This window comes from Rissa tridactyla, chromosome 23 (genome assembly GCF_028500815.1).
Source record: "Rissa tridactyla isolate bRisTri1 chromosome 23, bRisTri1.patW.cur.20221130, whole genome shotgun sequence".
Classification (NCBI taxonomy): domain Eukaryota; kingdom Metazoa; phylum Chordata; class Aves; order Charadriiformes; family Laridae; genus Rissa; species Rissa tridactyla.
This window is the reverse complement of record NC_071488.1, coordinates 763,908-789,685: the sequence shown is the minus strand read 5'-3', so window position 1 is coordinate 789,685 and position 25,778 is coordinate 763,908. Positions and strand designations below refer to the sequence as shown.

Genomic DNA, 25,778 nt, shown 5'->3' with positions numbered 1-25,778 from the left:
ACCCTTGGGTGCTCCCCAAGCCAGGGGGCCCTTGGAGAAGGTGGGGACAAGGCCACTGTCCCCAACCTGGGTCGGGGCTCCTTTATGCACCACATCCTGGTGTGGAAAACAAGAGGGGACCCAGGCAGGCGCCATCGCTCCGGGCGCCCCCTGGGCTGAGACCTGACCAAACTCAGGTCAGAGGAGCAGGACCCCACAGGGAGATTGGAGGCAAAGATGCTCAGTCTCACCGCATCCTGCTGCGGGGACAAAGCCAAGCGGGTCCCCAGGCTCCCAGCCCAGTGGTGGCAGCCACCGCCAGCATGAATGTCACCGGGACGGCGGGGAACCGGAGCTGCGCCATTGAGGAGCCAGTCCTGCTGCCCACCTTCTCCACAGCAGCCAAGGTGCGGGTGGCTGTCACCTGCCTCCTATTCCTCTCCTCGGTGTGCTGCAACGGGGCTGTGCTCTGGTCGGCCGCCCGGGCACCACAGCGGCGGCCACCCCGCATCCGCATCCTGATGGCCAACCTGGCAGCAGCCGATCTGCTGGTGACGCTGGTGGTGATGCCGTTGGACGCTGCCTGGAATGTCACCGTGCAGTGGTACGGGGGGGATGTGGCGTGCCGGGGGCTCATGTTCCTCAAGTTGGCCGCCATGTATGCCTCGGCCTTCATCACCGTCGTCATCGCCTTGGACCGCCATGCCGCCATTGTCAACCCCCTGGTGCTGGGCTGCGCTGAGAGGAGGAACAAGACCATGCTGTGCACAGCGTGGGGGCTCAGTGCCCTGCTGGCCCTGCCCCAGGTAGGTGAACCCTCAGCCCCGAGGTCAGGAGGGGATGTCACCACCTTGGGTGGGATGATGATGACGATGGCAGAGGGGAGGAAGGGCACTGATGGCCTCCTGCCTCCTTGCAGGCGTTCGTGTTCCGCACGGTGAGCCGGTCACGGCCACGGCGCTTCGTGCAGTGCGCGACGGTGGGGAGTTTTGGAGCGCACTGGCAGGAGACGCTCTACAACATGTTCACCTTTGCCTGCCTCTTCCTCCTGCCCCTCCTTGTCATGGTGCTCTGCTACGGCCGCATCCTCGCTGCCATCTCGGGCAGGATGAAGGACCCCCGCGGTGAGTGCTGGGGCTCTTCCTCCACCCCTTTTCTCTTCCTTTTCCACCTCCCTGCAGTCCCGCATCCCGCTTCTCCCTCCCCAGCTCATTAACCCAACTGTCTAATTAACCTAATTCCTGCCCTCTCCTTCCCACCTCTTGCTCCATTCGCGCCCTGCAGCCTCCTCCCAGGAGATCCAGCTCCGTCGCTCTTACGACAACATCCCCCGGGCCAGGATGCGGACGCTCAAGATGTCCATCGTCATCGTCCTGACCTTCATCGTCTGCTGGACACCCTACTACCTCCTGGGCCTCTGGTACTGGTTCTCCCCGGAGATGTTGACCCGGGAGAAGGTGCCGCCATCCCTCAGCCACATCCTCTTCCTCTTTGGCCTCTTCAACACCTGCCTGGACCCGCTCGTCTATGGGCTTTTCACGGTGCATTTCCGCAGGGAGATGTGGCGCATTTGCCGCTGCAGCCGCCGCCAGCACGAGCAGGAGGCTGCCTCTGCCCTCACGGGTTCCTTCCACATCTCCACCGCGGTGGTGCCAACCCGGAGAACCGGGAACAGCCTGGGGGAAGCTGAAAAACACCAGCTGGAGGTGATGGCGGCGGCAGCTCCGCCAGGCCGGGGGTGCGAGCTGTGTCGCAGGAGGACAGTGGAGAGCTTCATGTGACAGGGAGGCCAGGCTGGACGCCACAGCGGCCCCCAAAAGAAGGGCAGGGGGTGACACGAGGGCTCTGCGCCACCATGAAGCCACTTGGCAATAAATTCCCATTATTTTCTCAGCAGAATCCTGTCTTTGGGCCGGGGGAAACCAGAGCTGGCACTGCAACATCACCGGCACATCATCTGTGCCAGGCAGGAATTCATTGCACCAGCAACGACTAAGCCAGAAGCAAAGCATCAGGCAGAAAGCAAAATCTGGGGCAGAAATTCCTTTAAAAGACGCAGCAGGGGGTCGTTTTGGGGATCAAAAAATGTCAAATTTAAAACATGCCCTTTCACCTGCGCTGGAGGTGCGGGGAGAATTCAATGCTCCTGGAGCTGAGTGACACAGAAAGGCCGCAGATCCCACAGCGAACAGCATGCGGCTAAATAAAGCTGTCGCTTCCAAACACTATTTTAAAGAAAAATGGCTTTTTCAGCTAATAAGTTGTTCTACCGCCAGCCCCAAGATTGACACCTGTGACAGTGACATTGACTGGTTTTAGGCGAATCTAAAATTAGCAGCGAGGCACGAAAGGAACTGGGGCTTGGTTACAGCTTCTCAGAATGTTTAATTAAGGACAAATAATAAGAGGACAATTTTACACAAAATCAGTGTTATTTAAAAGGCTGAGTTCATGCGCAAACATAAAGTCAACACAATAAACCCCTCAGGAGATGTAAGGAACGGTTGCCTGGGGTATAGAAAACAACTTTCTCCAAAAGAAGAGTGGCCAAAATGCCAGGTCACTCGCAGGCGTAACAAAATGCTTAAAAACGTGGGGGGTTGGGATGTCCCCAGGCCACGGGGGCTGCACCCGCCACGAACGCGAGTGAAATGCTCCCCCCGAAAACCTCAGGTGTTGCTTCTTCACTCCGCTTTTCTTGTTTGAAAACAATAAAATCTGGTAAGAAGCAATTCTGCCAAAGTGATGAACTGTTTTACTCCTCCAGCTATTCCTCAAATGCCCTGCCCCCAGTGTACAACATCCCCACCCCCACCCCCTCCCCTCCCAGTTCTCCCAGTTTGGACTTGGAACGCATGGGTAGGAATGAAGATCCATCATCGGCGTCGCCTGTCCGGACTCCTGCTCCGCCGGCGCCCACCCCTGGAAGAGAGGACAGAGCGTGGTTTACCAGCATTTGGAGCCCACGTGGTGATTTCACCCTCACTAATTTAGTGGCTTTCTATGATGATGTCATTGGCAGACAAATGATGTCATCATCAATTTAGGTAGGTTAATGGTTGGACTTGATGATCTTAAAGGTCCCTTCCAACCTCAGCAATTCTATGATTCTATGATCTACCTGTATACGGTCCACCACTACAGTGGAGAGTGGTGTGGTGTGACGGATGGACAAGGAAGTGGCTGCATGGACACAGCCAAAGAGTTACAGTCGACGGCTCAATGTCCAAGTGGAAACCAGTAATGACTGGTGTCCCTCAAGGGTCTGCACTGGGGCCACAACTGATGGCATGGATAGGGGGATGGAGGGCACCCTCAGCGAGGCTGCAGGTGACACCAAGCTGTGTGGTGCGGTGACACTCATGACGGACGGGATGCCATCCAGAGGGACCTGGACAGGCTGGAGAAGTGGCTCCGTGTGACCCTCATGGGGTTCAACCAGGACAAGTGCAGGGTCCTGCCCCAGGGTGGGGGCAGCCCCCGGTGCCAGCCCAGGCTGGGGATGGAGAGATGGAGGGATGGAGAGATGGAGAGCAGCCCTGAGAGAAGGGCTTGGGGTGCTGGGGGGGAAACGCTGGCCATGGGCTGGCAACATGCGCTGGCAGCCCAGAACCTCCCACAGCCTGGGCTGCATCCCCAGCAGCGTGGGCAGCAGGGTGAGGGGGGGATTCTGCCCCTCTGCTCCACTCCGGGGAAGGGTTTTCTCGTCTGGGAGGACAAGCCAGCCCCCAGCTCGCCCGCGGCTCGGCCCTTACCTTCTCTTTCCCTTCGGGGGCCCTCTCACGAAGCACCAATCCACGCTGATGGGCTGCCCCATCAGCTCCTGGCCATTCAGCCCCTCCATGGCTGCCTGCGCCTCTTTATAGGTTTCGTACTCGACCAGAGTATATCCCTGAGGGGGGAGGGAGGGAGCGTGAGCCACGGCCCATCCTGGCAGGGAGAAACCCCATGAGGGGCCGGACACAGGAAAAATCCCTCCCTGAACCCTGCCTGATTCCAGCCTCTGCAGCAAAGCCAGAGAAGGGGAGGCACAAACGTATTTCGCATCCAGTTGGTGCCACACAGACAAGTTCAAGCACCCCATAAGCCAAAACGGAGGCAGCAAAGCCACCAAGGGGCTCAAGGGACAAGCGCAGCCCATGTTGAGCCCCCCCTACCTTCAGGTAGCCCGTCCGTCTGTCGAGGTTCAGGTGGATGTTTTTTATCTCGCCATACTCCGCGAATTTGTCGTGGATGTCTTCTTCCGTCGCTTCCTCGTGAACCCCCGTGACGAAGAGAATCCAGCCCTCCACCGCTGAGGTGTGAAAGAGATAAGAGTGATGCCAAGCACAGGGCATGCTCCCACACTGGCTGCGTGGGTGTCTCAGGGAAGGGGTCCCCCCCCTCCCTGGGTGTGGGGGGGGAAGGCATACATGGGTGGGGAGATGGAACCTTGGATGGAACCAACACTCTTGGCTTAGCCAGGGATAAATCCCATCAAGGTGGGGACAGGCTCTGTCCCAGTAAGGTCTGAACCCCAATATGGAGCCGAACACCCCGTGTTCCCCTACCATCTCCCTGTGGTGAGGGCTGGGGAGGTGTCTCCAGTGATACTCACACCTCTGCGGGCCTGGCTCATCCCCGTCCTGCTCCACGCTGTCATAGTCCTCACGCACCCGGGCCCGCGAGCCCTCCTCTGGGCACAGCGAAGGGGGGGGGAAAGAGAAATGGGTGACTAGTGCCATCACCCAGGAGCAGAGCAAGGCTCAGACAACCACAAACCCATTTAACCCCCCCCCAAAAGCACAAAGGCAGCCAGGGTTTCACACCAGCCCCCTTCCCAAAGTGTTTACGCCACACTGGGAGAGCGAGGCCCGGAGGGGTCAGGGCCACTGCGGTGCCCAGTGGGTGCAGGAGAGATGGGTGCGTCAGGTGCTCCTCACCTGAACCGAAGCCTCGGCCTTTCCGCTTCTTGGCTTTCTCCTTCAGCTTGTGGATGCTCTCTGCAGTGGAGAGGGGAGTGGTTTGGAACTGGGGAGGGGGACCCAGACCATGGCCCCGGGCTGGGCAGGACCCCCAAGGCCAGGCATGACTCCCGGGCCCAGCAGAACCCCCCAGAGCAGGCAGGACCTTCCTGGGGCTGAGCAGGACTCTCCCACGGTCAACGGGACACAGCCCTCCCCGGAACCGATCAGGTCCTCCCAGGGCCGGGCAGGAACCGCCCCGGGCCCAGCAGAACGCCCAGACCGGTCAGGTCTCCCCGGACCGGGGAGGACCCCCCTGGACCCGGGCAGGACCCCCTCCAGGGCTGGTCAGGACTCCCCCGGGCCCGGCACCGACGGCTGTGGGGAGCGGGGGGCAACCGGGCCAGGCTTGGGCACACCGAAGAGGGGACAGGCCCCATCAAGGAGCGGCGGGACGGGCTCGAAGCGGGACTAACGGATCCGGGGGTCGGGCTCCGAGCTGAGCCGAGACCGACAGGGGGGAACGACACGGGAGCGGGGGTGACAGGCCCCGGTGGGAGTGGGTGCGGCGGCGAGCCGGGCCCCGAGCCGGAGGAGGCGGGACCCCGACGCAAGGGGGAACCGGGCCGGCCGGGCCGTTACGGACCAGCGCCAGCACCGCCCTCACCGTCGCCATCCTCGTCCATAGCGAAGTCCTCGCCTCCCGCCTCATGCAGATCCAGGACGTCCGCCATCTTACCGCTCTCGCTGCCGCCGCCGCGGTGCAGGCCGGGAAGCGCGCCGGATGCGCTGCCGCCCTGGAGAGGGCGCGCGACGGAAGCGCCCGCGCCGCCATCTTGGGGAGGTCAAAGCAACTCGTCCCGCCCGCGCTGCCACGATGGGAAGGGCGAACCGCCTCTTCCCCCCTCCGAACCGGGAACATACTGGGGCCAAACTGGGACCGCTGTCACCCCCCGGGGCGGCACCAGCCTGGCTGCTCCCGGGGTACAAGCCCCCACGTAGTGACGATCCCAAGGAGAGGCCGGGAGCACAGCTGGCCCCAAAAGAAGAGAGAAGACACCACAGCGACCCCAAAAATCTAGTTTTATTGTATAAAATCATACGTACAAACAGCAGCGACGTACGGTGATTTATCCTTTCAGCTTTGCATTTAATTGCCCGGCCTGAACAAGGAGAACACCCCACTTTGGATGCTGAGAAAAAACGGATTGGGTCATTTATCACTTTCCCAGTGGATCTGGAGACTGAAAACTGATGCCCCAATTCCCAAAAACCGCAGGTCAGGGAATATTGTTTTTTCCTCTTCCCTTCCGCCTGGACCAGCGGAAACACCACAATCCTCCCCGATTTCTTTTGCAGCAGCATCCCAAACAGCATGTGGATGACCCCACAGGGCGGATTTCCAGAGTTTTGCTAGAAACGTTAACATCTCAATGTGCAAAATGCACATAAGTGCCAAAAAAGGGGGTTTTTGGGGGTTCCCTCATTTGCGAGGTCGGACCCTGGGATAAATCACCGTGTCACCCACAGAATGACACTGTGTGTGGAGCAGAGACACTGGGCTCCACGCTATTCCTACAGCAACTGATTAAATTCCAAATATAAGGCCCAAATATTGCCAGCCTGTAAAAAAAGCACAAACTCCACAACATTTACAATCACATTTATAAACACGTTAAACATTAATACTGCTGTGTAAAGAGGCTGCATATAAAAAATATATATAAAAAACACAAAACAGGCTTGTTAGGACAAGGATACAAAACTAGAATACCTACAGATAATGTGATTTTTTTTTTTAAATTTCTATCTCAAAACAAAGAATATTGCTGGAATTTCCGCCCGCCGCCACGCTCCGATGAAGGAGAGGACGAGGGGCGGCTGTCCTTGGGAAAAGCTACGTCCCCAAGGGTTTGTACCTCTCCCCAGGGGAAAAGCACCCGAGAAAGCTCAAAGCTGCACTGAAAAAAGGCAAATTTAAGTCTGCCTTCAATGGATATTCCTGCTGCTGCCTCCCCTGGGATATAGGAGTTACCTTGAATGCGTCGACTGAACTTGAGCTCCAGGAACACTTTAAAGTCAGCAAGGGCATATTTTTTTTTAAACTCTAAACATGATACGGATTTAGCAGTGTTACATATGCAAAGAACAGGGAATTATTCATTTAAAAAAATAGTGCATCTAGAGGACTTTGTTTTGGGAACGTGGCGTTGCCCATTTACAGGGAAGAAGCTCTGAAGAGTTTTGTCCAGTCCAGCCCTTGTGCCATTCCCTTTATCCCCAGGAACAGCTCAGCACGATCCGCTGTCCTGGAGAACTGCTCAGCCCTACCAGAAATCTTAAGAATTGTCCACAAAACCTGTGGGTTTTTGGCTACGGAGGGAGCTGGGCAGTGTAAACTAGGTGCAGTGAAGGGTCAGACCCCTTCATCTGAGGCCAAACCCTCATCAGAGCTTTGGCTGCTTGCGGCTGGCTCTGTGCTCTGGTGCAAAGGATTAAACACAATTTCTGTTTAAAAAAAGGTTTAAACACAGTTTTAGTTCACAAAGCCTGGTATCTGCAAGGCGCTTCAGGGAAAGAAGCTGAGCAGTTTCCCCTCTTACTGCTAGTGAGTTCCAAAACTCTGGCACAGCTTTTTAAACCTTCCTTGGAAAGGCCAAGTCTGACATTTGATTTAGAAGCTGCTCCGGAGAGAACAGTGTGTCCATCTCCCATTTCTTGCATGATTTAAAAAAAATATAAATCTGCATCTCCCCAGCTTGGCTGGAGAAGCCAAAAAAACGCCACCAATGCTCCATTTCCAGCAAAATCAACCGGCCAGTTCATGTGATTTCAGCATCTCCACCCGGCCAGACTGTGCTGAGCACCACAAGGACCCAGAGAGGATTGAAAAGCAGCGGAGCAGGACGCTCCGTCTGGTGCGGATTAATTAAGCTGCCAAATCCAATCCCTTAAGAACCGCGCGGCCTCGTAGTCTGTTATTAGGTGCGTTATTTACTTGGAGAATAAACCCAGTCCTACCCCAGGAGGGAAACGCAGGGACAGCCACAGCCACCCAATGGTTGTAGGGGTGAGGGCAAATCCTGCCCGGACTTGGGACTGGAACCCTGTGGCCAAAACAAAATCACATTTTTAAATCCCTTTTCCACACTTAGGAATATCTCCCCACGCAGCTTCCCTTGTAGTGTTAAAGAGAATGTGTCCTATAGTAGCAGAAATAATAATAATAATAAAAAACAGGTCTGGATGCCAGCAGCTCCAGAGAACAGCAGCTTTCTGGAGGAAATGCTACATTTCATGGAATGCTGCCAACTCGATAGTACCAACGGAGAGGGGAGGTCTTCAGCGGTAATACTGAAAGGCTGCATTTTTAGTGCTGTCTTTAAAAAAAAAAAAAAAAAAAAAATGTGACAGAAGGAATTCTCTAGCAGACAGGAGGGGCCTGGAAGCAAGGAGCTTTTTTCGCCTTTTAAAAAAAAAAAAAAAAAATCTTTAAAATGTGCAAACGGGCTACAATTCTGGAAGAGGCGTTATATGCTTTAGGTGAGACGGGGGTGGATCCCGTGGGCATGGAGGTGTTGGCACAAGGACCGGCTGGCCAGAGTCTAGCAATTGGAGGGGTGCATGCTCCCCAGCTGGCCGGCTGCCAGCATCAGGATGTCTTTCTTCTCCTTGTGGAAACGCAGCTCCTTCCCAGCCAGGCGGGCTTCGTCCAGCTCTCTCTCCGTCGAAGCCAGCTCTCTGGAAAGGGCCCCTGGGCTGTTCTGTTCCCTGTTCACCCAGTCCATGGCCATCTGGTTCCTTATGTCATCGTCCAGTGCACGGTGGGAGTAGTGAGCCAGGACCTCCTGGTGGTAAGGGACACATACATCTTAGAAAAGACAAGCCACTACACGGGACACACGGCGCTTAGTAGTGTCTGGCTTCCTCGCCAGCTAAGGGAAGGTTGTTGCAACGCTAAAAGACTTAAAACATAACGTCTCAAGGCGCCTGGACTCACCTGCCGCGAGCACTGCCGCTCCCGCATGGCTTTCAGGCTGCCGTTCCAGTGCAAGAGCTGGAAGACGGTCATCAGCTCCTGCAACGGCAAGGGGCAGTCAGGCTGCGAACAAATGTGGGGACGAGGGTTCAGCCCTACAAACTGGTTTCTAGCTACGGGAACAAGGAGCCGAACAGGACTTTGCAACATCACGCCCAGTCCTCTGCAATTGCAAGGATCACAGAGGATGTTTGCAAAATCTGGAGGCTGTAAACAAAAGACTTCCAGCATTAAAGATCTACCAAAAAGACAAGAAAAGCACAGAAGCGGGGGAGGCGGAAGGCACCACCACCATGCTCAGAGCCACGATGCAAAGGCAAAGCCCAGCTCCACCCCCCATATAAAAATCCCCCAACCAGATGAGTGGATTAGAGAACAAAAGACGCTGATGCTTCACTTTGCCCCAGGGATTTCAGGATTCTGCACACAAGACTCTGGCATCTCGCAGCCTCCAAGATACACCACCAGCCGGAGCGGGTGACAATTCAGTGTTTTCCAAGCAAACAGCTCTCTCTCAAGGCCACACAAATTTCCCTTCATAAACTCGCAGGGATTAGTCAGGCTTCCCAAAGACAAACACAGCCTAAGGAATATACATAACAGAGTCACGCTGTGTAAACAGGACCATTAATATAAACACTTCTGTCTTCCTCCTACTGAGTATTTCCATTCGAGGGAAACAAGCCAGGCAAGAAGTCAGCTTCGGGAAAAGTTTGCCTACAGCAAAAAACCCCAAATACAGCAGTGCTATAGAATTAAGACGCCTACTTTGAGATGCATCCAAACCCTGCTTCACTGTCTGGAGCAGAGTTATGGTCTCATTTCTCCTCTTCTAAAAATCCAGTTCCAGTCGGTGCATTACAGTTGGCTGCACAAAAGTTGTTTTGAGCTACCTTTGAAGGCCAAGTTTTCATTAAAAGGACTCACGAATCTCAAAGCACTGCCGTAACAAGGTCTCTGTATGTGTAGGGACAAGCATCCTGCTTGACGAGGAGCGTGCTCAAAGGCTATCAAATCACAAGCAGAATTCAGAGTGCTCTAAACAGTCTTATTTACCTGGCTGCTCTGCTCTGCTCGTAAGAGCAGTTTCCCCAGAAAGGCTGGAATAAAGCCCAGAAGAATCTCAGTTCTCGGTCATCTGTTCTGCACGGAGTCCTTCTGCTCCATTACCAAGAGCTGGTAAGTGCTATAGCAGCTTCCTTCAGCAGTTTCTACTTTTCATTTCACAGATGTTTTGTCGTAACGAGAGACAGACCGAGTGTATTTCAGTAGGATACGAAGACTGCTCAGATAATGCTGTGGTCTGAGGGCACGTAATGACAGTAATCAACACTCCTAATTCCACAATCAAAATGCCTTTGGATGAAAGATCTTCACCAGCTTTCCCAAGGGAAGTGAGATCTCTCCCATTTTACAGGGAGGCAATAAAAACCACAAATGAAATGGCTCATTTAATGCCATGAGTGAAGGTACCTGGAGGTATCCTCTGCACCTCCAGCACCAGTTCCCTAAATGCTATGTCCCTGAGAACACTGGACCATAAGAACGCATGACCCTTTCACAATACTGAGCCGTGCAAATATCAAAGAACATTTACGGAGAGAGGCCCCATTCGAAGTATTTCACTCCTATACTAGCACCTGAAAGTGCCACAAATCCTGAGTTGTGTTCTAAGAGGAAGGCACCGCTTTCGTTCTGAATGTAAAGCACTACGGATGTAGCTGAGAGATCGAACCAACCCCTCCTTGAACCACGTCATTACATTCTGAACTGTACCTGGAACTCCAGCATCGATTTTCCCTTGTTGGATTCCAGCATGAAGCGGAAAGCACCGATCCCGGTGTTGGGATTATCAGCTTCCTCCCGATTGCCCTGCAAGAGACATTTCACACCTGAGCCGCACTTCCTGACCGAGCGGGCTGCTTCTGCTCCATCACATCCACTTCAGCAATTCAATCTCAGATTAAGCCTTACGCACCTCAGCCTCGTGTCGGCAGATGTGTTTACCAGCCTAATTCAGCCTCGAATACCTGCTTTGTTCACTGCAGCTCTCTCAGAGCAACGGAGCCCCCTCTGCTTTTGACAATGCCAATTGAAATGGGATTTTTTCTGCAGCCCATCATGGCGATTTCAAAGTTCTTACAATACTCTGGGCACCATCGAGTGCCATGTGACTGCGCAGCAAGAACTCCCTCCAGGATAAGGTATAATTAGGGCAGTAAAAGAAGAATGCAAAGCTCCCGCTGCTAGAAACTAACATTTCTGGAAAACATTTGGTTTTAAGAAAACTAGCCAACGTAACAACCCGGTCACAGAAGGGCCACATGAATCAATGTCTCAAACCTATTGTCCCACCCCTGAGCTGAGGGCAGCACAATCAAACTCAAGAGTGAGACCATGTGGGAGGGGAAGCAGGAGAACAGGAATTAGAGCTACAGTTAAAGTTTTAATGCTCTGAAGTCACTGAAAAAACCTGACATAAAGAGTTCCAGATGTCAAAGAAAACTTCTCTTCCCGTGATTTGAGGTTTTTCCCCAGTCAATCCGTCCCCATCAATCGCAGTGTTTGGGCACGGAGAAACCTTACGTTGAAAGATGCCAGGGCCTCTGAAACACTCTTCTCTATGAACTCATCTGTGATCCTCCGGGAGGGATGCTCGTTAAAGACCGAGTTCATTAGCGCAATCTTCGCAGCACTCCTTCGGGCTTCAGCCTTGGTTGGACAGAACTGGGGAGGGATAAACACCATCAGTCTAGAAAGACAGCGAGATGGCCAAGCTCCCTTCAGCCCCACGCTCTGAATCTCTCCCCCTGGCCAGACAAGGTGGGAATTAGGTGGCAGCGTTGGGTAGATTGGGAAAGTTGTGTTCTCAGACATCCTGAAATCATTAGGAGCAAGTTTTGAACCACAGCTATCCCAACCACGCTAAACACAAAAATCGGGCAGGCAGCTGAACTCAGCACATAGCATCTGCAGCAGGAAACGCCACCAATCAGATCATCAACAGAATTAATGAGCTTAAAACCAAAACGTAACCAAGTGACTTGTAAGCAAGAGGACGGCTCTTCAGGATGGGCAGACCGTGTAGCTGCTAGAACTGTTTCTTTTGGATCCGTTCTTCAAACCAAGACTAGGGAGCAACCGCCTAAAGCCACCACAGCGACGGAATCTGAAATGCAGTCAGGACCCCTTGTGGTTTTTGGACCTTAATCTTTCGGGTGAGGTATTTGGGTTGGACAATTTCCTTTAAAACAGAAAGAGGGGAGAAACTATCCATCCAATGTTATGATTTGATTTCTAGAGTCTTTTGGCACCTCAAGAGGAGGTTCTGGGTCAAATCCAGAGCCCTTGCAAGAAAATATTACTCCACCAGTTTGTCCGAGCTGCAGGTAGTGTACATACATTTACACAATGGAAATAAATCTCATCGCTTAATCCTGGGAAGGAGAACAAAGTACTAAAACCGGTCAATCTAGCAGTGTTCTCTAATACCACCTATCTGATCTCAGCACGACATGTCAGTATGTGTAGGGAATACAGAACACACAGCAAAGTAAAACTTACAGCCGAACCTTCCCGGATTGAAGTCGGGTGGGGTTTTAGAGGCAATTAGCAACTGGCCAGCTTGAAATTAAAGAGGGCTACAGTCAGACCCATGTCATCCTAGCGCTTCAAATCAGCAGGGAAATGTGAATGCTGTGCCCAGCACAGAAAGGTGTTAGAGCACCAGTTCTGGTGGGGAAAGATTGTCGGGGCATCCACGTTATAGAGGGTTTTGAAGAGCATCCAGCCGAGCCATCATACCTGGAAACTGCCAAAGCAGCTCCCTCCCGGCAAGGTGACGTAGCAGACGTAAGGGGGGCTGTTGGAAGGGACCATCTCATACACCACAAGGGCTCCATTTTTCAGATCAGCTCCACGTGACTGCTTCATCTGCCAGAACTCCTGGAGGGCCTCCACAACATTCACTGAGGAGACAGAAATAGAACCAAGTTCAGACACAGAACACAAGAACCCGGGAAGCTGCTTTCCTCAGGTATCACCTGCCAGGAGCGGCTGCATCCAGAACCAAAATGGCATAAACTTAGCGTGTTCCCACCTACGCCAGCAGGGCCCTGCCTAGGGGGCTCAGTTATGTCTTGTATTAAAACCATCAGCTTCAGGGGAAGCTGTAGATGCACGATGTCAACACAAACACGCCTCTCGCACCAAGAGGAACCTAAGGAGAACCACCGAGTTATAAAAGAAAGCTTCCTACAGAAAAGCTCTTCTCATAAAAACTAACTTAGGGAAAAGAAGAGAACTTGGGAAAGGCTGCAGAGCAGCAGGGCAGCGAGGTGTTTTTCCTCCCTAAGAGGGCTGTCAACAAGTTCAGCAGGTTTGCTCACCTGCCTCAGGTGATCCCCAATATTGACATTCTTACACTTAAGATAAAAATAAAGCAGCTGACCTGCGCGTGCACTGTCAGCCCTACAGAAACCACCTGCCTTTGTGCTGAACATCACGTACCCAGATCAAAACAACAGGATGGAGACACGAGAAGCGACCCGAGGCATAAAGCTGCCCAGCTGCGGCTTTCTGGCAGAACTCCGTGTAATTTGGGTGGGAGGATCTGACTGCACACAGAGCATGTAACGGCACAGTGGAGAATGCAAACAGCTAACTGGCCAATCTCCTTTGTGCCACTTGGAGGACATGAACCAAACGGTGAATCACAGGATACTGTGTTTTTTCCACCCTGGTTTGGAAACCAGAGCCTAAAGTGTTAGCCCTGGTTGACTTTGGTAATTACAGTCTTTTTAGGAGAGGTTGATTTTAAGCACTCCTTCTGGAGCACCAAATACACTAGACAAGATCTGAGCATTCGCCCAGCTTTAACAACCCAGCAGCTGGCCCACACCAACACACAGAGCCCTTGCGGCAATCAGTTTGTAGCCCAAATCCACCAGATTAAATTCTTCTTATTTTAACATGCACGCAAGAACTAGAGGTGTTTGTTGTAACAACAAGCCAGCTGTCCTGTCGTTCTCTTAATTTTTGAATCCCCAGCGTCACCAGGACTTCCTTTGAGCTGCTCTAAGTTTACCCACGCTTTATTTTGTTAAGGTTTGGGCAAGAAAAATGACCCTCGTAGTGTCTAACACTTTAAGTCCCGTCGAATTTGCTCTAAACTGCTTTCTGTGCTGAAGTTTGACCGGTAGCTGTAGAAAAAGCCTGCACTCAGCTATTCCTCAGCACTCCTCTGAGCCTTTTTTAATCTCAGCAATTGCTTTGAAGCGAGGCAAAACAGGTTACAGCGACTCCTCACTAACGCAGGAGCTGTTAAAAGGACCCGACCCTAGAGTTCTCATTTTACGCAAAATGAGAAAAATACCCCCAAATCACAATCTCAGCCCTCCGCAAGGAGCTGCGTACATCACAGTACACAAGACGAGGCTGCTCTTCTCAAAGTCTCCCAGAGTAAGATATAAAAGGGAGGTGAATTTGGGGCCACGCGTGAATGTGCGGTGCCAGGCCCATCACGGCCACCCTGCCTAAGCTTTTCACTTGCCCACACAGCACTGTCATTTTTTAAGTCTTCATCCAGGCGGCTTTCAGGAAGACAGCGAGCCTGAGCCTTTTACTTTGTTTTACTGCTTTCTGTAAGATGAAGCCAAGCAAGGAGTCACCAGCACAGTAGTTCCTCACTAAGCATTTCCCTGCTCTTTCAACCACCGGCTGTTCAGGGCATTTGTACATAAAGCAGTCGCTTTGGATTAACTTCAAGTTTAGTTTGTTTTGGGTTTTGTTTTTGGTTTTTTTTTTGTTTTGTTGATGACACATGCAAGACAGGCAATTTTCCACTGCAGACTAACAAAAAGCCATACAAACAATATGCAGTTCCCTGCCAGTTCTCCAGTGCACCAATACCCAGACAGAATTCCCATCCATCCCAGCAAATTCCCTTCCCAGTGATGGTGTCAGTCATGCACATAATCCCCGGCGGCTTTGGGGAGACAATGCCCAATTCAATAACAACTTCGGGGACCCTTCAGCATGGGGCAACTGAGACTTTGCAGCAGTGACCACACAAGAAACTGCAGAGAAAGCCAAGCAACACAAATTCTCAAGATGCGCAGAACTGCTGTGAAAATTCAGCAAAATTACAGTTTGGTTTAATTTAGTGAAGTCTGAAAACTGGCGTTAAGAGCAGGTTAATGAGGAAATGCTGTGAAACACGGGCACGAGATTGTGTTTCAGCCCAAGACAAGGGTTCCTCTGTGCCAGCTGCTGGTTGGGTACTTTTTTTGTGACTGGAGCGATACGTCAGACAGCTGAGAAGCATCCAAAAGAGGTTTTCTTCGCAGACTGGCTTCAATGCTCCCAGCTGCTGCAAGCAGGACGGGTTCAGGAGATGAGAGTAAAATACCTAATTGAAACTCTAAAAAGGCTCCAGAACAATATGCTTTTAGAGGGCTGGAGAGCAAACGGTGGCACTAGGAACAGAGCCCTGCCCATCTGCCCTCTCGGCACAGCTCCAGCTCCAATGCCATGCGTCGCAGCCGCATGCAGTGGATAAACACTGCAGCACACTGAATCTGAAGGGAAAGCTCAGTCTGAATTTGCTCCAGATCGATGATTTTCAGCCTTGCTCATTCACCCCTCCTCCTTCCATTAACTCACAAAATAGCGGTGTGGGGGAAAGAGGCAGGAGATAGGAAGTTTTTTTGCTTTTCAGAAAGGATCTTAAATCCTGCTTGTGAAAGGACGGTCCTCGAGAAGGCAGGGACACCTTCTGCACCCTGAAGGACTTTAATCCCACACGGAGCACAAAACACAACGCAGTGCTTGGGCTGGGGAGAAGGCAGAGAAAAAAATGATGGGATGGCTTCAATGCAGGTAAAGATGCAAAAGTGACGTATTCTTTGCACTGCATACAAGGTTGTGTTTAATGGGAAATCCAACATGTAAATTAAGCTATTTTAAATGCCTGTTAAGTAGAACAAGTTTCTCCACCAGCTCAAAACACTGGAACTCTTACTATCGGCATCAGTCAATACCTTTTAGTCTGTGTGTTTGCATTTCTGAGGGCAGGAATTGGAAACACTGATCTTCTAGAAAAACTCACCCATCTGTTGGGGGGAGACCCGCAGATTTACAGTGCGCAGCTTAACCCACACAGGGAGGCTCCTGTCAGAGGCTTCCCCTTTGGATCTGCCACTCCACAAACAGACAAAGAGGAGCCAGGAGACACAAAGCAGAGCCTGCTCTGACCATCAGTCATATCTGTTTATTGCTTTGGAGCGTAACCCTGTATGCCGGCATTGTGTATACGATAGCACATCTGACTTGCATATTAAATACAGCAGCGTAAGTGATTCCACATGGTGCCGAGTTCCTCTGGAGCCAGACAAGCAGCAGTCCTCCCGCCAGCACTCACCATTTGGAAGCCTGCGACGCCTCTGCTGGACCTGCTGCCGCAGCCGGAAGAAGTCAGGAACTCAAAATAGTTGCAAAGTGTCTCCTTTCGGGTGGGACGGAAGATTCTTTCCATCACAGGGCCAGTAAAATATGTGCTTTAACCTTTTTTCCTTGCTGCTGTACTTTTTTTTTTTATTTTTAAAAGTGTACATCGCCTCTCGCACGACCAGGCGCCTCTGATGCAATACTTGGAGCCCCGTGGTGATGGAGCGTGGTGGAATACTTAACACCCCCACAAACAGCCTCTTCCAGCACCAGCAGAGTCGACCTCTCCTCCCAGACACGGGGTTTTTTTCATCGACAAGGTACAGCTGTGCAGAGCACAGAACTGAGGGGGATCCCAGGAAAACTGCAGCCACCGGGAATGGCCAATGATTGCCCAGACAAACCTTCTTGGCTGCTGCCTTCCTTGAAAGAAATGAGCTTTTTTTTGTCCTCACATTAAGTTGAAGTAAGGAATTACATACAAGACTAAATCGTTATGGCACAAGAAGAATCCTCCTCCTTAAAAACATAAAAAACATCTAAGAACCGTTAAAAAAAAAAAAAAAATCAACAGCCTCCACATTCTCCAGCTTTCTTACTTGTTAGAGGCAGAGCACAAGTCGGAAACCTCCTCTGCTTTAAACCACTCATCTGCCCAACTCAAGCTCCCACGCCTGCCTTCATGGTCACCTACATGCTTCCCTACCCCTACCTTGTTCTCTTTCCATAATTTACAAAAGCAAAAAACAACCCCACATCAAATTAGCTATCTGGAAACGACTGATCCTATAAACCCAAAAGTTTGCATTAAGCTTTCTAAGAAAAAGAGACCCATGAACGTTTATCAAGCTTGACCCCTGAAACCACAAGACTCCTTAGGGAAAAGGCAGTCCCAGAGAAACCACAGACTCGGCGGTTTTATTTTACTCATTTTTACTTTACTTGCTTTCTCAGTTTTGGCACGAGCCACCCCAGATAGATGGGGCTGGAGCAGGGATCCTCCTTTCCTCCCCACGCTCACCTTTGAGGTCACCCAAACCACACGAGCTCATGCCGCACGGCTGGAAGATCCCAAGCACGAGGTTTGAGACAGCAGGAGACAGCGGAAAAATTCCCACAAACGGCATAAAACACTCATTACTGATGTTTAACCTAATGACAACAGTCAAGGATGCCTCCTCGGTCACGCTTAGAGCCCATCACACAGGCAAACCACCAGCTGAACACCGCTGCCACCTCTCTACACCTGCCTTTCAGGGAGTTGTAGAAAGCAATAAGGTCTCCCTACAGCGTCCTTTTCTCCAGGCTGAACGCCCCCAGCTCCCTCAGCCACTCCTCACAAGACTTGTGCTCCAGACTCCTCACCCGCTTTGTTGCCCTTCTCTGGATTCACTCCAGCACCTGAATGTCTTTTTTTGTAGTGAGGGTCTTGGAGACGTCTCTTTTTCCTCTTCTTTTTTCCGTCATGCAGACACTTGGTTGAGCGTCAGCAGCGTCTGATGGGACATCCTCCTCCTCATCTGCTCTCCAAGCCCTATACCCACTCTGCAACTGCAGGACCACAAAGAGCCTTTGTCGTGTTTCCAGCATTTCAGCGTCCAGTCTGGCCCAAACCATGACTTATGTCAATAATATGGCAATTCCAAACCAAAATCTGTGTGAATCCAAGCTTTTGCTGGGGAAGATAGAAGTGAGAAGGGTAGCCGCGACCAAGGAAAATGGGTTAGAAACCCTGGTAAGGGAGAATTAATGCGGAAGGAGGGCTGGAATGAGAGAGTCCCAGACAGGGCTGAAAGGAGCTGATGGGGAACCCCCTGAGAGGATCCCAGACCTGGATCTGATGGGACTCGGCGGGGGGAAGAGAAGGGGGCAAAGAGGAGCCCCAACAGGGGGACACGGACTGTGGGAGGTGGGAAGGTGACCCCACGGCTGGGGAGGGCACAGGAGGGAGTAAGATGGAGGGAGAAACCAGCTGAAGCTGGAGAGAAGCTGGCCCTGGGCGACAGAGGCAGGAGGAGGGAGACAGGGCCCTGGAGCTCCAGAGCTGGGGTAAGGAGAAGGGGGCAAAGACGAGCCCCAACGGGGGGACACAGACCTGGGGGTGGGGGGTGTCACCCCACGGATGGGGAGGGGGCGGTGGGGAGTAAGATGGAGGGAGAAACTGGCTGAGCCGGGCAATGGCAGCAGGAGGGCAGCTGGGGGGGGCCCTCTCCCATCTCCCCTCCCCTCCCCTCAGCCCTCCGTCCCCCCGCCCGTCCCCCCCTCCCGCCCCCAGCTCACCGCGGCCGTAGCCCTGCGTGTGCTTGGCGAAGCTCCTCACCACCGCCTCCACCGCCTCCCGCAGCACGGCGGGCGGCCCGGCGCCGGGCGGCGGGGCGGCGGCGGGGCCCTGCAGCCCCAAGGGAGGCGGCGGCGGCGGCAGCCCTAGCCCCAGCCCGGCCGGCGGCGGAGGGGCGGCGGGAGGCAGCGGAGCCGCCAGAGCGGCGGGCGGAGGAGCCGGGGGGGCGGAGGCGCCGGTAACGCCGGGGCGCAGGGAGCGGAGCGTCCCCACACCGGGCTGCAGCCGCTGCGCCCGCACCGACTCCATGGCCGCCCCGAGAGAGCCCCGCCACCCAGCCGCTGTCACTCACCACCCGGAGGGGCCAATGGGCGTGGAGATCACCGCAGGGAGGGGGCGGGACGGTGGTGGGAGATGGCCAATTGCAGCGGGGAGGAGGCTCCTGGGCGGGGCGGAGGGAGACGATGAAAGGGGCAACACACCAATGGAAGGGCAGAGGAGCGGGAGGGTGGGCGGGACAAGGAGGGGAGCGACCAATCACAACTCGCTTGCAGGGCGTGGAGAGGGAGGGGTACTTACTCCAATCACAAGTGAGGGACACCGTGGGCGGGCGGGGCTTAGGGAATGGCTGTCCAATCGTGACGCAGGGCTGATAATAATGACAGAGAGAAGAACGAATCAAAATGCAAAGCAGCAGAGAGGGAGGTGGGGAAGTGCAACTATGTTCTTATTGGTCGGGAGAAGGGGGCGGGAAATGGCAAAAGTAACCAATCAAAGAATTCGATACAGATGTAGAGGCGGAGACGGTTGTAATCGCCCACTTATGGCATCTGTTTTGATGGAAGGAGGCGGGGCCTGGCTCATGCGGCCAATAGGGACGAGCCGTGCGGGCACGGAGGGGGCGGGCCTGGCCGCGCTGGGCTCATGCCGGCTGCTAGGCGGTGCTGCTGCCTCACTCCGCTCCCGGCGTGATCCGCAGCGGCTTCCGTCGTGCTCCCGGAAGTGACCCCACTCCGCCGGAGGCCGCTGGCCTTGCCCGGCCCCGCCATGGAGACTTGGGTGCGCTTCAGCGCCCAGAGCCAGGCCAAGGAGCGGCTCTTCAGGTGTGTGGGGGTGGCTGCGGGGCGGGATCCCCCCCGGGGCTGTGGGAGTGAGGGGAGGGTGGGTGTAGGCCCCTCACGCCGCAGCGTCTCTTGTAGGGCCGCGCAATACGCCTGTGCCTTGGCGGGGGACACGCTGCGGAGGAACGGGGCAAGCGCCGGGGTCTTGGCCAGCGTCCGTCAGCTGGAGGCTCACCTCAGCCTCAGCCGAAAGCGTGAGTGGGGTCGGGGCTGGGGGGGACACACCGGGATTGGTGGGGACGGGGGATGGGGACACCGGGTGGTGGAGAGGGACACGGCGGGGAGAAGGGGACGACACCGGGGAAAGAGGGGTACGGGGAGGAGGGACACGATGGGGGACGGACGACACCGGGGGAAGAGGCAGGGGGGCGGACGGGGCACACTGGGGGAGGAGGGACACTGGAGGGGGGGCGGGACGGGGTCAGACGACACCAGGGAAGGCATGGGGGGGGGGGGGGGGGATGGGACACACCGGGTGGGGAGGGACACCAGGGTTCCCCCCCTATCCCCCCCCACATCATTGACCATCCATCTGTCCCATAGTGCTGCGCCTGGGCAGCTCGGCTGAGGCGCTGGAGGCAGCAAAACGGGCCATTCACCTGTCAGACATGGTGCTGCGGTTCTGTGTCACCCTCAGCCACCTCAACAGGGCCATGTACTTTGCCTGTGACAACGTTCTCTGGGTGGGGAAGACGGGGTTGGCGCCTGGTGTGGACCAGGAGAAGTGGAGCCAGAGATCCTTCAGGTGAGGGGTCAGCAGGGAGGGCCCTTCCCTGGGTCTCTCACCCCCTCTCCCTGTGGAACCGCTGCTTTATGAGGCCAGAGCAGCATCTGTGCAGTGGGGGGGAGCTGGCTGAGCCCTGTGCCCGGGGTGGGGGGCAATAGCCTCTTCTCAAACTGGCAGGCGGTCACAGCTGGGGTCCCCTGGGGGTTGATACTGGGTGCAACGGTATTTAATGTCTTCCTGAGTGATCTGGGTGATAGGATCAAGTGTACCCGCACAAAGTTTACTGGTGACACCAAACTGAGTGGGGAAGCAGAGACTTTCAAAGGGAGAATCATCATGGAATGGTTTGGTTTGGAAAGGATCTTGAAGCTCATCCAGTTCCACCCCCTGCCCTGGGCAGGGACACCTTCCACCAGCCTGGCCTTGAACCCCTCCAGGGATGGGGCAGCCACAGCTTCTCTGGGCAGCCTGGGCCAGGGGCTCACCCCCCTCACAGCCAAGAATTTCTGCCTCAGATCTCACCCAAATCTCCCCTCTTCCAGTGGCAAACCCTTCCCCCTCGTCCCATGGCTCCCCTCTCTGCTCCAGAGTCCCTCCCCAGCTTTCCTGGAGCCCCTTGAGGGACTGGAAGGGGCTCCAAGGTCTCCCTGGAGCCTTCTCTTCTCCAGGCTGAACTCCCCCAGCTCTCTCAGCCTGTCCTCACAGCAGAGGGGCTCCAGCCCTCGCAGCATCTTCATGGCCTCCTTTGGCCCCACTCCAACAGGTCCATGTCCTGTCCCACAGAATAAAGGTAGATGAAGGGGTCTTGTGTTCCCCCTGAGCACTGCGTGCAGGGGCTTTTCCTCTTTACTGGTGACAGAGAGCAGCATTGAAGGAGCTGGTGAGTGCTTGGCCCGGCTCAGCCCCCCAGCTGTTGGTGGAACACGGACTCTTCTTCGTACAGGCATCCTGTTTTTGTGGATGAACGGAAGGGGCTGGAGGCTGCCAGCATGGCAGCCTGCAGTCCCCAGTGCTGTTTGCCCACTCTCTCTGCTCTCCTCCCCAGTTCCTCTCCCCTGTTTTTCAGGTATTACCTCTTTGCCCTCGTGGTAAACCTGAGCCGGGACGCCTATGAGATCCGGATCCTGATGGAGCGCGAAGCAGGTGGGAAGCGAGCGAAGGGCAGCGAGAACGGGCGCCAGCTCCGGCCTGACAACGGGCTCCAGCAGCTGGGGCTGAGGCTGCAGATCCAGCTCCGGCTCCTGATCCACGTCCTTCGGAATAACCCTCCTCTGCTGCTGGACGTGGTGAAAAACGCCTGCGATCTCTTTATCCCCCTGGACAAGCTGGGGCTGTACAAAACCAGCCCGGGTTTTGTGGGGCTGTGTGGCCTCACCTCCTCCATCCTCTCCATCCTCACCATCCTTCATCCCTGGCTCAAACTGAAGCCTTAGCTGCCCTTGGAGCCTGCCTGCGGGCTCAAAGTCAGCATGGGCAGATATATGGGGATCCCAGGGTGTCATTTGTGGACTCGTGGGGCTGGGACATGACTAAAGCTGACTGTCTCGGTCCCGTGGCTGCGTGGTTGTGTCACGCCTGGCTGCTTTGACAAAGGGGCTGCGGAGATGGGAGGAAGGTGGAGGGAGTTTGCGGCTTGGGAGCCTGCAGGGACCTGCTCCAGCTGCCTCAGCTCCCCGTGTCGCCAGCCAGGAGGGTGATACTCAGCGGACCTCAGTTTGATTCTCCCCATCAACTGTAGGGCTTTTTGGGCTGTTATTTCTAGGGGTTTAACATTTCCAGTCCCTCTTTAGGGGGGGTGTGTCGTAGCCCAGAGCCAGCCAAGAGGGAACTGTTTGGGACTGGAGAAGGCTGCCTGGGTCTCTGGGTGCTTCTCACAGACTGGGGGGGTTGAAACTGCGGGGTGGGGGTGAGTCTAGCGCTGGCCAGGTGCATCCAATGCCTGTTTTGACACTTTATCTTCCTTTTTAAGAAATCAGAGTGCAGGCAGTGTGAGGGTGAGTTGAAAGGACTTTGGATGAGCCGTCCCCAGTTGGGCGTTTGGTGGAGACCTCAGGGTAAGTCTATGGGGCCTTGGCGGGTCTGGTTGTGGGTTTGAGGTGAGATTGGGGCAGGGTATTTCCCCATAGGAGAATATTCGCTTGCCTGCACCTTCCCCGCAATCCCAGTGGGGAAGAAGTGACTGCAGTGAGTCGTGCCAAGCCTTGAGGTCACTCCCAGCCCTCCCCACATGGATTCCTCGGTGTCTGAGAAGAGAAAGGGGCCTCAGGCAGCCCCAGCTCACCCTGCTGCTATGAAGAAGCCGAGACTTGTGCATCCACCTCCTCCCCCCTCTGCCCAGTGCAGGTTCACCCTGATGAGCCTTCAGTTTGCTTCTGAAATGTCCTTTTTAGTGGCTTTTTTGGGGGATAAATCGGGGAGAGGACGGCTCGATGCCTTGATCCTCTGCGTTGGTTGTTCCCACCTGCTTTTCCCTCTGAGCTGGCCCTGCTACCTCACTAAATTTCCCCATGTTCCTTGGTTTCTGTGACACCAGATAATGCTGTGAGCTTGTCCCGGCCTTAAAGAGTGTTTGTTTTACTTAACCCCAGACTGCAGGACGTGCTCTGAGCTGGTGGTTATTTGTACCCGGGCTGGGCTGTTCCTCAGGAGGGAGGGAGGGAGTGACCCCGCATGCTTTTAAAACCCGCTGGTGTTTTTGCTGGGCTCCGGCAGCTCCATGCACAAAGAGCTGGGGCTTCACCTACTTCCAGGTCCTTCTACGCGGTGGCAAAGGCTTTTTAGTCCGGACCCAGCTCCAGGAGCTCTCGGGCACTTTCCATTTGGCATCTCCTGACTTTGTGTGCTCTGGGGTGATACAGGCAGGGGAAAGGTTGAGATGCAGGGAGAGGTTAGGCACATGCAGCTCAAAATTCAGCCAAACTACCCAGAGCATTAGCAAGACGGAGTTTAATTGAGCTGGATAACAAAGGCGGTGGCAGCGGGGGGTGAGAACATGGGGTCTTTCTGACCAGGAACCGACTTGCTCAGGGAAGGTGCAGGGCGAGGTACGTGGACTCTGGTGTTTAGACACCAAAGCTGCCCCCCCAGTTCCCCTTGGCTCACAGTGAAGGGCTGGAGCAGCATCTCAGCTTGTGCTCGGAGACTTGGAACTCTTGGTGGAGGAGGGAAATCAGTTATGAGAGCGGAGGGTGGCCGACCCCGGCACATCAGCAGCCTCCATGTGTTGTTAACACAACAGTTTTAACGTGTTTGAGTGATATTTTAATTTGTCAGAGGCTGGGAAGGTACAGCAGGGGCTGCGCAGCATCTCCCCTGTAAATACGGTGGTGTAAATAGGTGTCTGCAGTGATCTCTCTGGTTTGCAGAGTTAATTATTAAAGCCCAGCTGCTGAGACGCCGCTGTTGTCCTGTGTCTCCGTTATCCTGGAGCGCCAAACACGTGGCCTGGCGTGTCTTGGGATGGGGACTCGGAATCACTCAGGTGTGTGTTTCCCGGTATTCTGGGCCGTGAGTGATGGGGACACCCTGGGACTCGTGTCACCCCCCTGATATTTTAGGGTCTTTGCTGTCACCATCGCCAGGGGAGGGACTGAGCATCCTTTCCATCCCCCTTCCCCTCCCACTGTGGTGGCAACAAGCTGAGGGCTCGTTAGTGTTTGTCGTGGTTTAGCCTCAGACGGCAACAAAGAACCACGTGCTGCTCGCTCGGCCTTCCCAATACAGGAAGAATCAGAAGAAAACGGCAGGACTCTTGGGTTGAGACAAAGGCAGTTTAACAGAACAGCAAAGGGAACAGGCAAACAACAACAATAACACGGATAGAGGAACATACAAACACGATTACGGAACCGCCGCTCACCAGGAACCACCTCTCACGGACTCTGGTCGCCCCAGCCCGCTCCAAGCCCAAGCGTCGACTTCGTGCCCCCTCCCCCGGCAGCTCAGGGTGGGCATGGCTCACATGGCATGGAATACCAGGAAAAATTAACCCTATCCCCGCCGGAACCAGGACATTATCCACCCTTTATTCCATACCATCTATGCCATGCCCAGATCTTACAGGTTCCAATGAATTGCCACCGCTTTCCGCTGTCATATATACATCATGCGGATATAATGCCCTTAGTATATGGGCCATCCCTCCAAAGTGTCCGTTGAGTTCTTTTAATCCACGGCTTTGGGCTCCATCTGTTAGAACAGTCTCTCAGGGCAGGTGAGATGCCGTGTGGTGCTGGTCTGTTGCATGCTGTATTTTTTGGAACTTGTGACTGGTGCACCCGGTGTGGCTCATGCCCACAGTGCATGGGCTGAAGATGTAGATCTTGAGGAAGCTGCTGGGCGCCAGCTGCTGAGGTCAGTTCTTATCCCATCACCCCTGTGCCTTACTCATAGTACAACTGATAGCAGTTATAGCAATGAGGACATACAGTGCCAGTGTTACTTAACAACACACAATTTGATTCATTGGCTATTCTCACCCAAAATCAGATCCCCATGAGGTACACATCGGACTTCCCCATCCTTCCGCATCACCCACCAAGTGCACCCAGGTCCTTGGGCAAAAGCAATCCCACGGATGGGTTTGCCTTTGCCTGAGGCAGGACTGACCCAGACTGTCTTCCCTAACACGTTCTTCACGTGCACTATGGGGACTTTATCCCCTTCTACAGTACGTGGAAGTTTTGATTGGGCAGGGCCCGCCCGATTGGTAGATCCCCTGGTGTTAACTAGCCAGGTAGCTTTTGCTAGATGTGTATCCCAGTGTTTTAAAGTCCTGCCACCCATTGCTCTCAGTGTAGTTTTTAACAATCCATTGTATCGTTCTGTCTTCCCAGAGGCTGGGGCGTGATAGGGGATGTGATACACCCACTCGATACCATGCTCTTTGGCCCAGGTGTCTATGAGGCTGTTTCGGAAATGAGTCCCATTGTCCGACTCAGTTCTCTCTGGGGTACCATGTTGCCACAGGACTTGCTTTTCAAGGCCCAGGATAGTGTTCCGGGCAGTGGCATGGGGCACAGGGTATGTTTCCAGCCATCCAGTGGTTGCATCCACCATTGTGAGCACATGGCGCTTGCCTTGGTGGGTTTGTGGCAGTGTGATATAATCAATCTGCCAGGCCTCCCCACATTTGTATTTCAGCCATCGCCCTCCATACCAAAGAGGCTTCAAATGCTTGGCTTGCTTGATTGCAGCGCATGTCTCACATTCATGGATGACCTGTGCAATAGTGTCCATGGTCAAG

The 25,778-nt window shown here is 54.2% G+C and overlaps 4 protein-coding genes across 4 annotated transcripts; 2 read left to right on the top strand and 2 right to left on the bottom strand.

Moving 5' to 3' along the window:
• Positions 1-302: 302 nt before the first annotated feature.
• On the top strand, positions 303-1,760 carry LOC128901044 (gonadotropin-releasing hormone II receptor-like). The gene is made up of 3 exons (XM_054182793.1): positions 303-785; positions 899-1,103; positions 1,264-1,760. Exons 1-3 carry the CDS (start codon positions 303-305, stop codon positions 1,758-1,760), a joined length of 1,185 nt encoding a protein of 394 aa, XP_054038768.1.
• A 584-nt stretch (positions 1,761-2,344) lies between these two features.
• Positions 2,345-5,703, bottom strand: RBM8A (RNA binding motif protein 8A). Its single transcript, XM_054182928.1, has 6 exons — positions 5,590-5,703; positions 4,902-4,961; positions 4,577-4,654; positions 4,137-4,273; positions 3,735-3,871; positions 2,345-2,901 (listed from the first exon to the last, which is right to left on the bottom strand). Exons 1-6 carry the CDS (start codon positions 5,654-5,656, stop codon positions 2,856-2,858), a joined length of 525 nt encoding a protein of 174 aa, XP_054038903.1. The 5' UTR covers positions 5,657-5,703; the 3' UTR covers positions 2,345-2,855.
• Positions 5,704-5,988: 285 nt separating this feature from the next.
• LIX1L (limb and CNS expressed 1 like) lies at positions 5,989-19,011 on the bottom strand. The gene is made up of 6 exons (XM_054182784.1): positions 18,688-19,011; positions 12,766-12,929; positions 11,548-11,688; positions 10,738-10,833; positions 8,923-9,000; positions 5,989-8,770 (listed from the first exon to the last, which is right to left on the bottom strand). Exons 1-6 carry the CDS (start codon positions 18,992-18,994, stop codon positions 8,528-8,530), a joined length of 1,029 nt encoding a protein of 342 aa, XP_054038759.1. The 5' UTR covers positions 18,995-19,011; the 3' UTR covers positions 5,989-8,527.
• Positions 19,012-19,624: 613 nt separating this feature from the next.
• On the top strand, positions 19,625-23,927 carry PEX11B (peroxisomal biogenesis factor 11 beta). The gene is made up of 4 exons (XM_054182878.1): positions 19,625-19,788; positions 19,885-20,000; positions 20,350-20,551; positions 21,600-23,927. The coding sequence occupies exons 1-4, from the start codon at positions 19,733-19,735 to the stop codon at positions 21,964-21,966; spliced, it is 741 nt and encodes a 246-aa protein (XP_054038853.1). The 5' UTR covers positions 19,625-19,732; the 3' UTR covers positions 21,967-23,927.
• Positions 23,928-25,778: the final 1,851 nt, after the last annotated feature.

Bases quoted from the DNA above. Each gene is read 5' to 3' on its own strand.
- RBM8A (XM_054182928.1), bottom strand. From the start codon at position 5,656: ATGGCGGACGTCCTGGATCTGCATGAGGCGGGAGGCGAGGACTTCGCT. The intron at 4,655-4,901 runs GTGAGGAGCACC...CGCTGTGCCCAG, and splicing joins AGGCCGAGGCTTCGGTTCAG to AGGAGGGCTCGCGGGCCCGG. The intron at 4,274-4,576 runs GTGAGTATCACT...TTCACACCTCAG, and splicing joins TGAGCCAGGCCCGCAGAGGT to CGGTGGAGGGCTGGATTCTC.
- PEX11B (XM_054182878.1), top strand. From the start codon at position 19,733: ATGGAGACTTGGGTGCGCTTCAGCGCCCAGAGCCAGGCCAAGGAGCGG. The intron at 19,789-19,884 runs GTGTGTGGGGGT...CGTCTCTTGTAG, and splicing joins GCCAAGGAGCGGCTCTTCAG to GGCCGCGCAATACGCCTGTG. The intron at 20,552-21,599 runs GTGAGGGGTCAG...CCTGTTTTTCAG, and splicing joins TGGAGCCAGAGATCCTTCAG to GTATTACCTCTTTGCCCTCG.
- LIX1L (XM_054182784.1), bottom strand. From the start codon at position 18,994: ATGGAGTCGGTGCGGGCGCAGCGGCTGCAGCCCGGTGTGGGGACGCTC. The intron at 12,930-18,687 runs GTGAGCTGGGGG...CTGTCTCCTCAG, and splicing joins CACGCAGGGCTACGGCCGCG to TGAATGTTGTGGAGGCCCTC. The intron at 11,689-12,765 runs GTATGATGGCTC...ATCCCTCCCCAG, and splicing joins GCTGCTTTGGCAGTTTCCAG to TTCTGTCCAACCAAGGCTGA.
- LOC128901044 (XM_054182793.1), top strand. From the start codon at position 303: ATGAATGTCACCGGGACGGCGGGGAACCGGAGCTGCGCCATTGAGGAG. The intron at 786-898 runs GTAGGTGAACCC...GCCTCCTTGCAG, and splicing joins CCCTGCTGGCCCTGCCCCAG to GCGTTCGTGTTCCGCACGGT. The intron at 1,104-1,263 runs GTGAGTGCTGGG...CGCGCCCTGCAG, and splicing joins CAGGATGAAGGACCCCCGCG to CCTCCTCCCAGGAGATCCAG.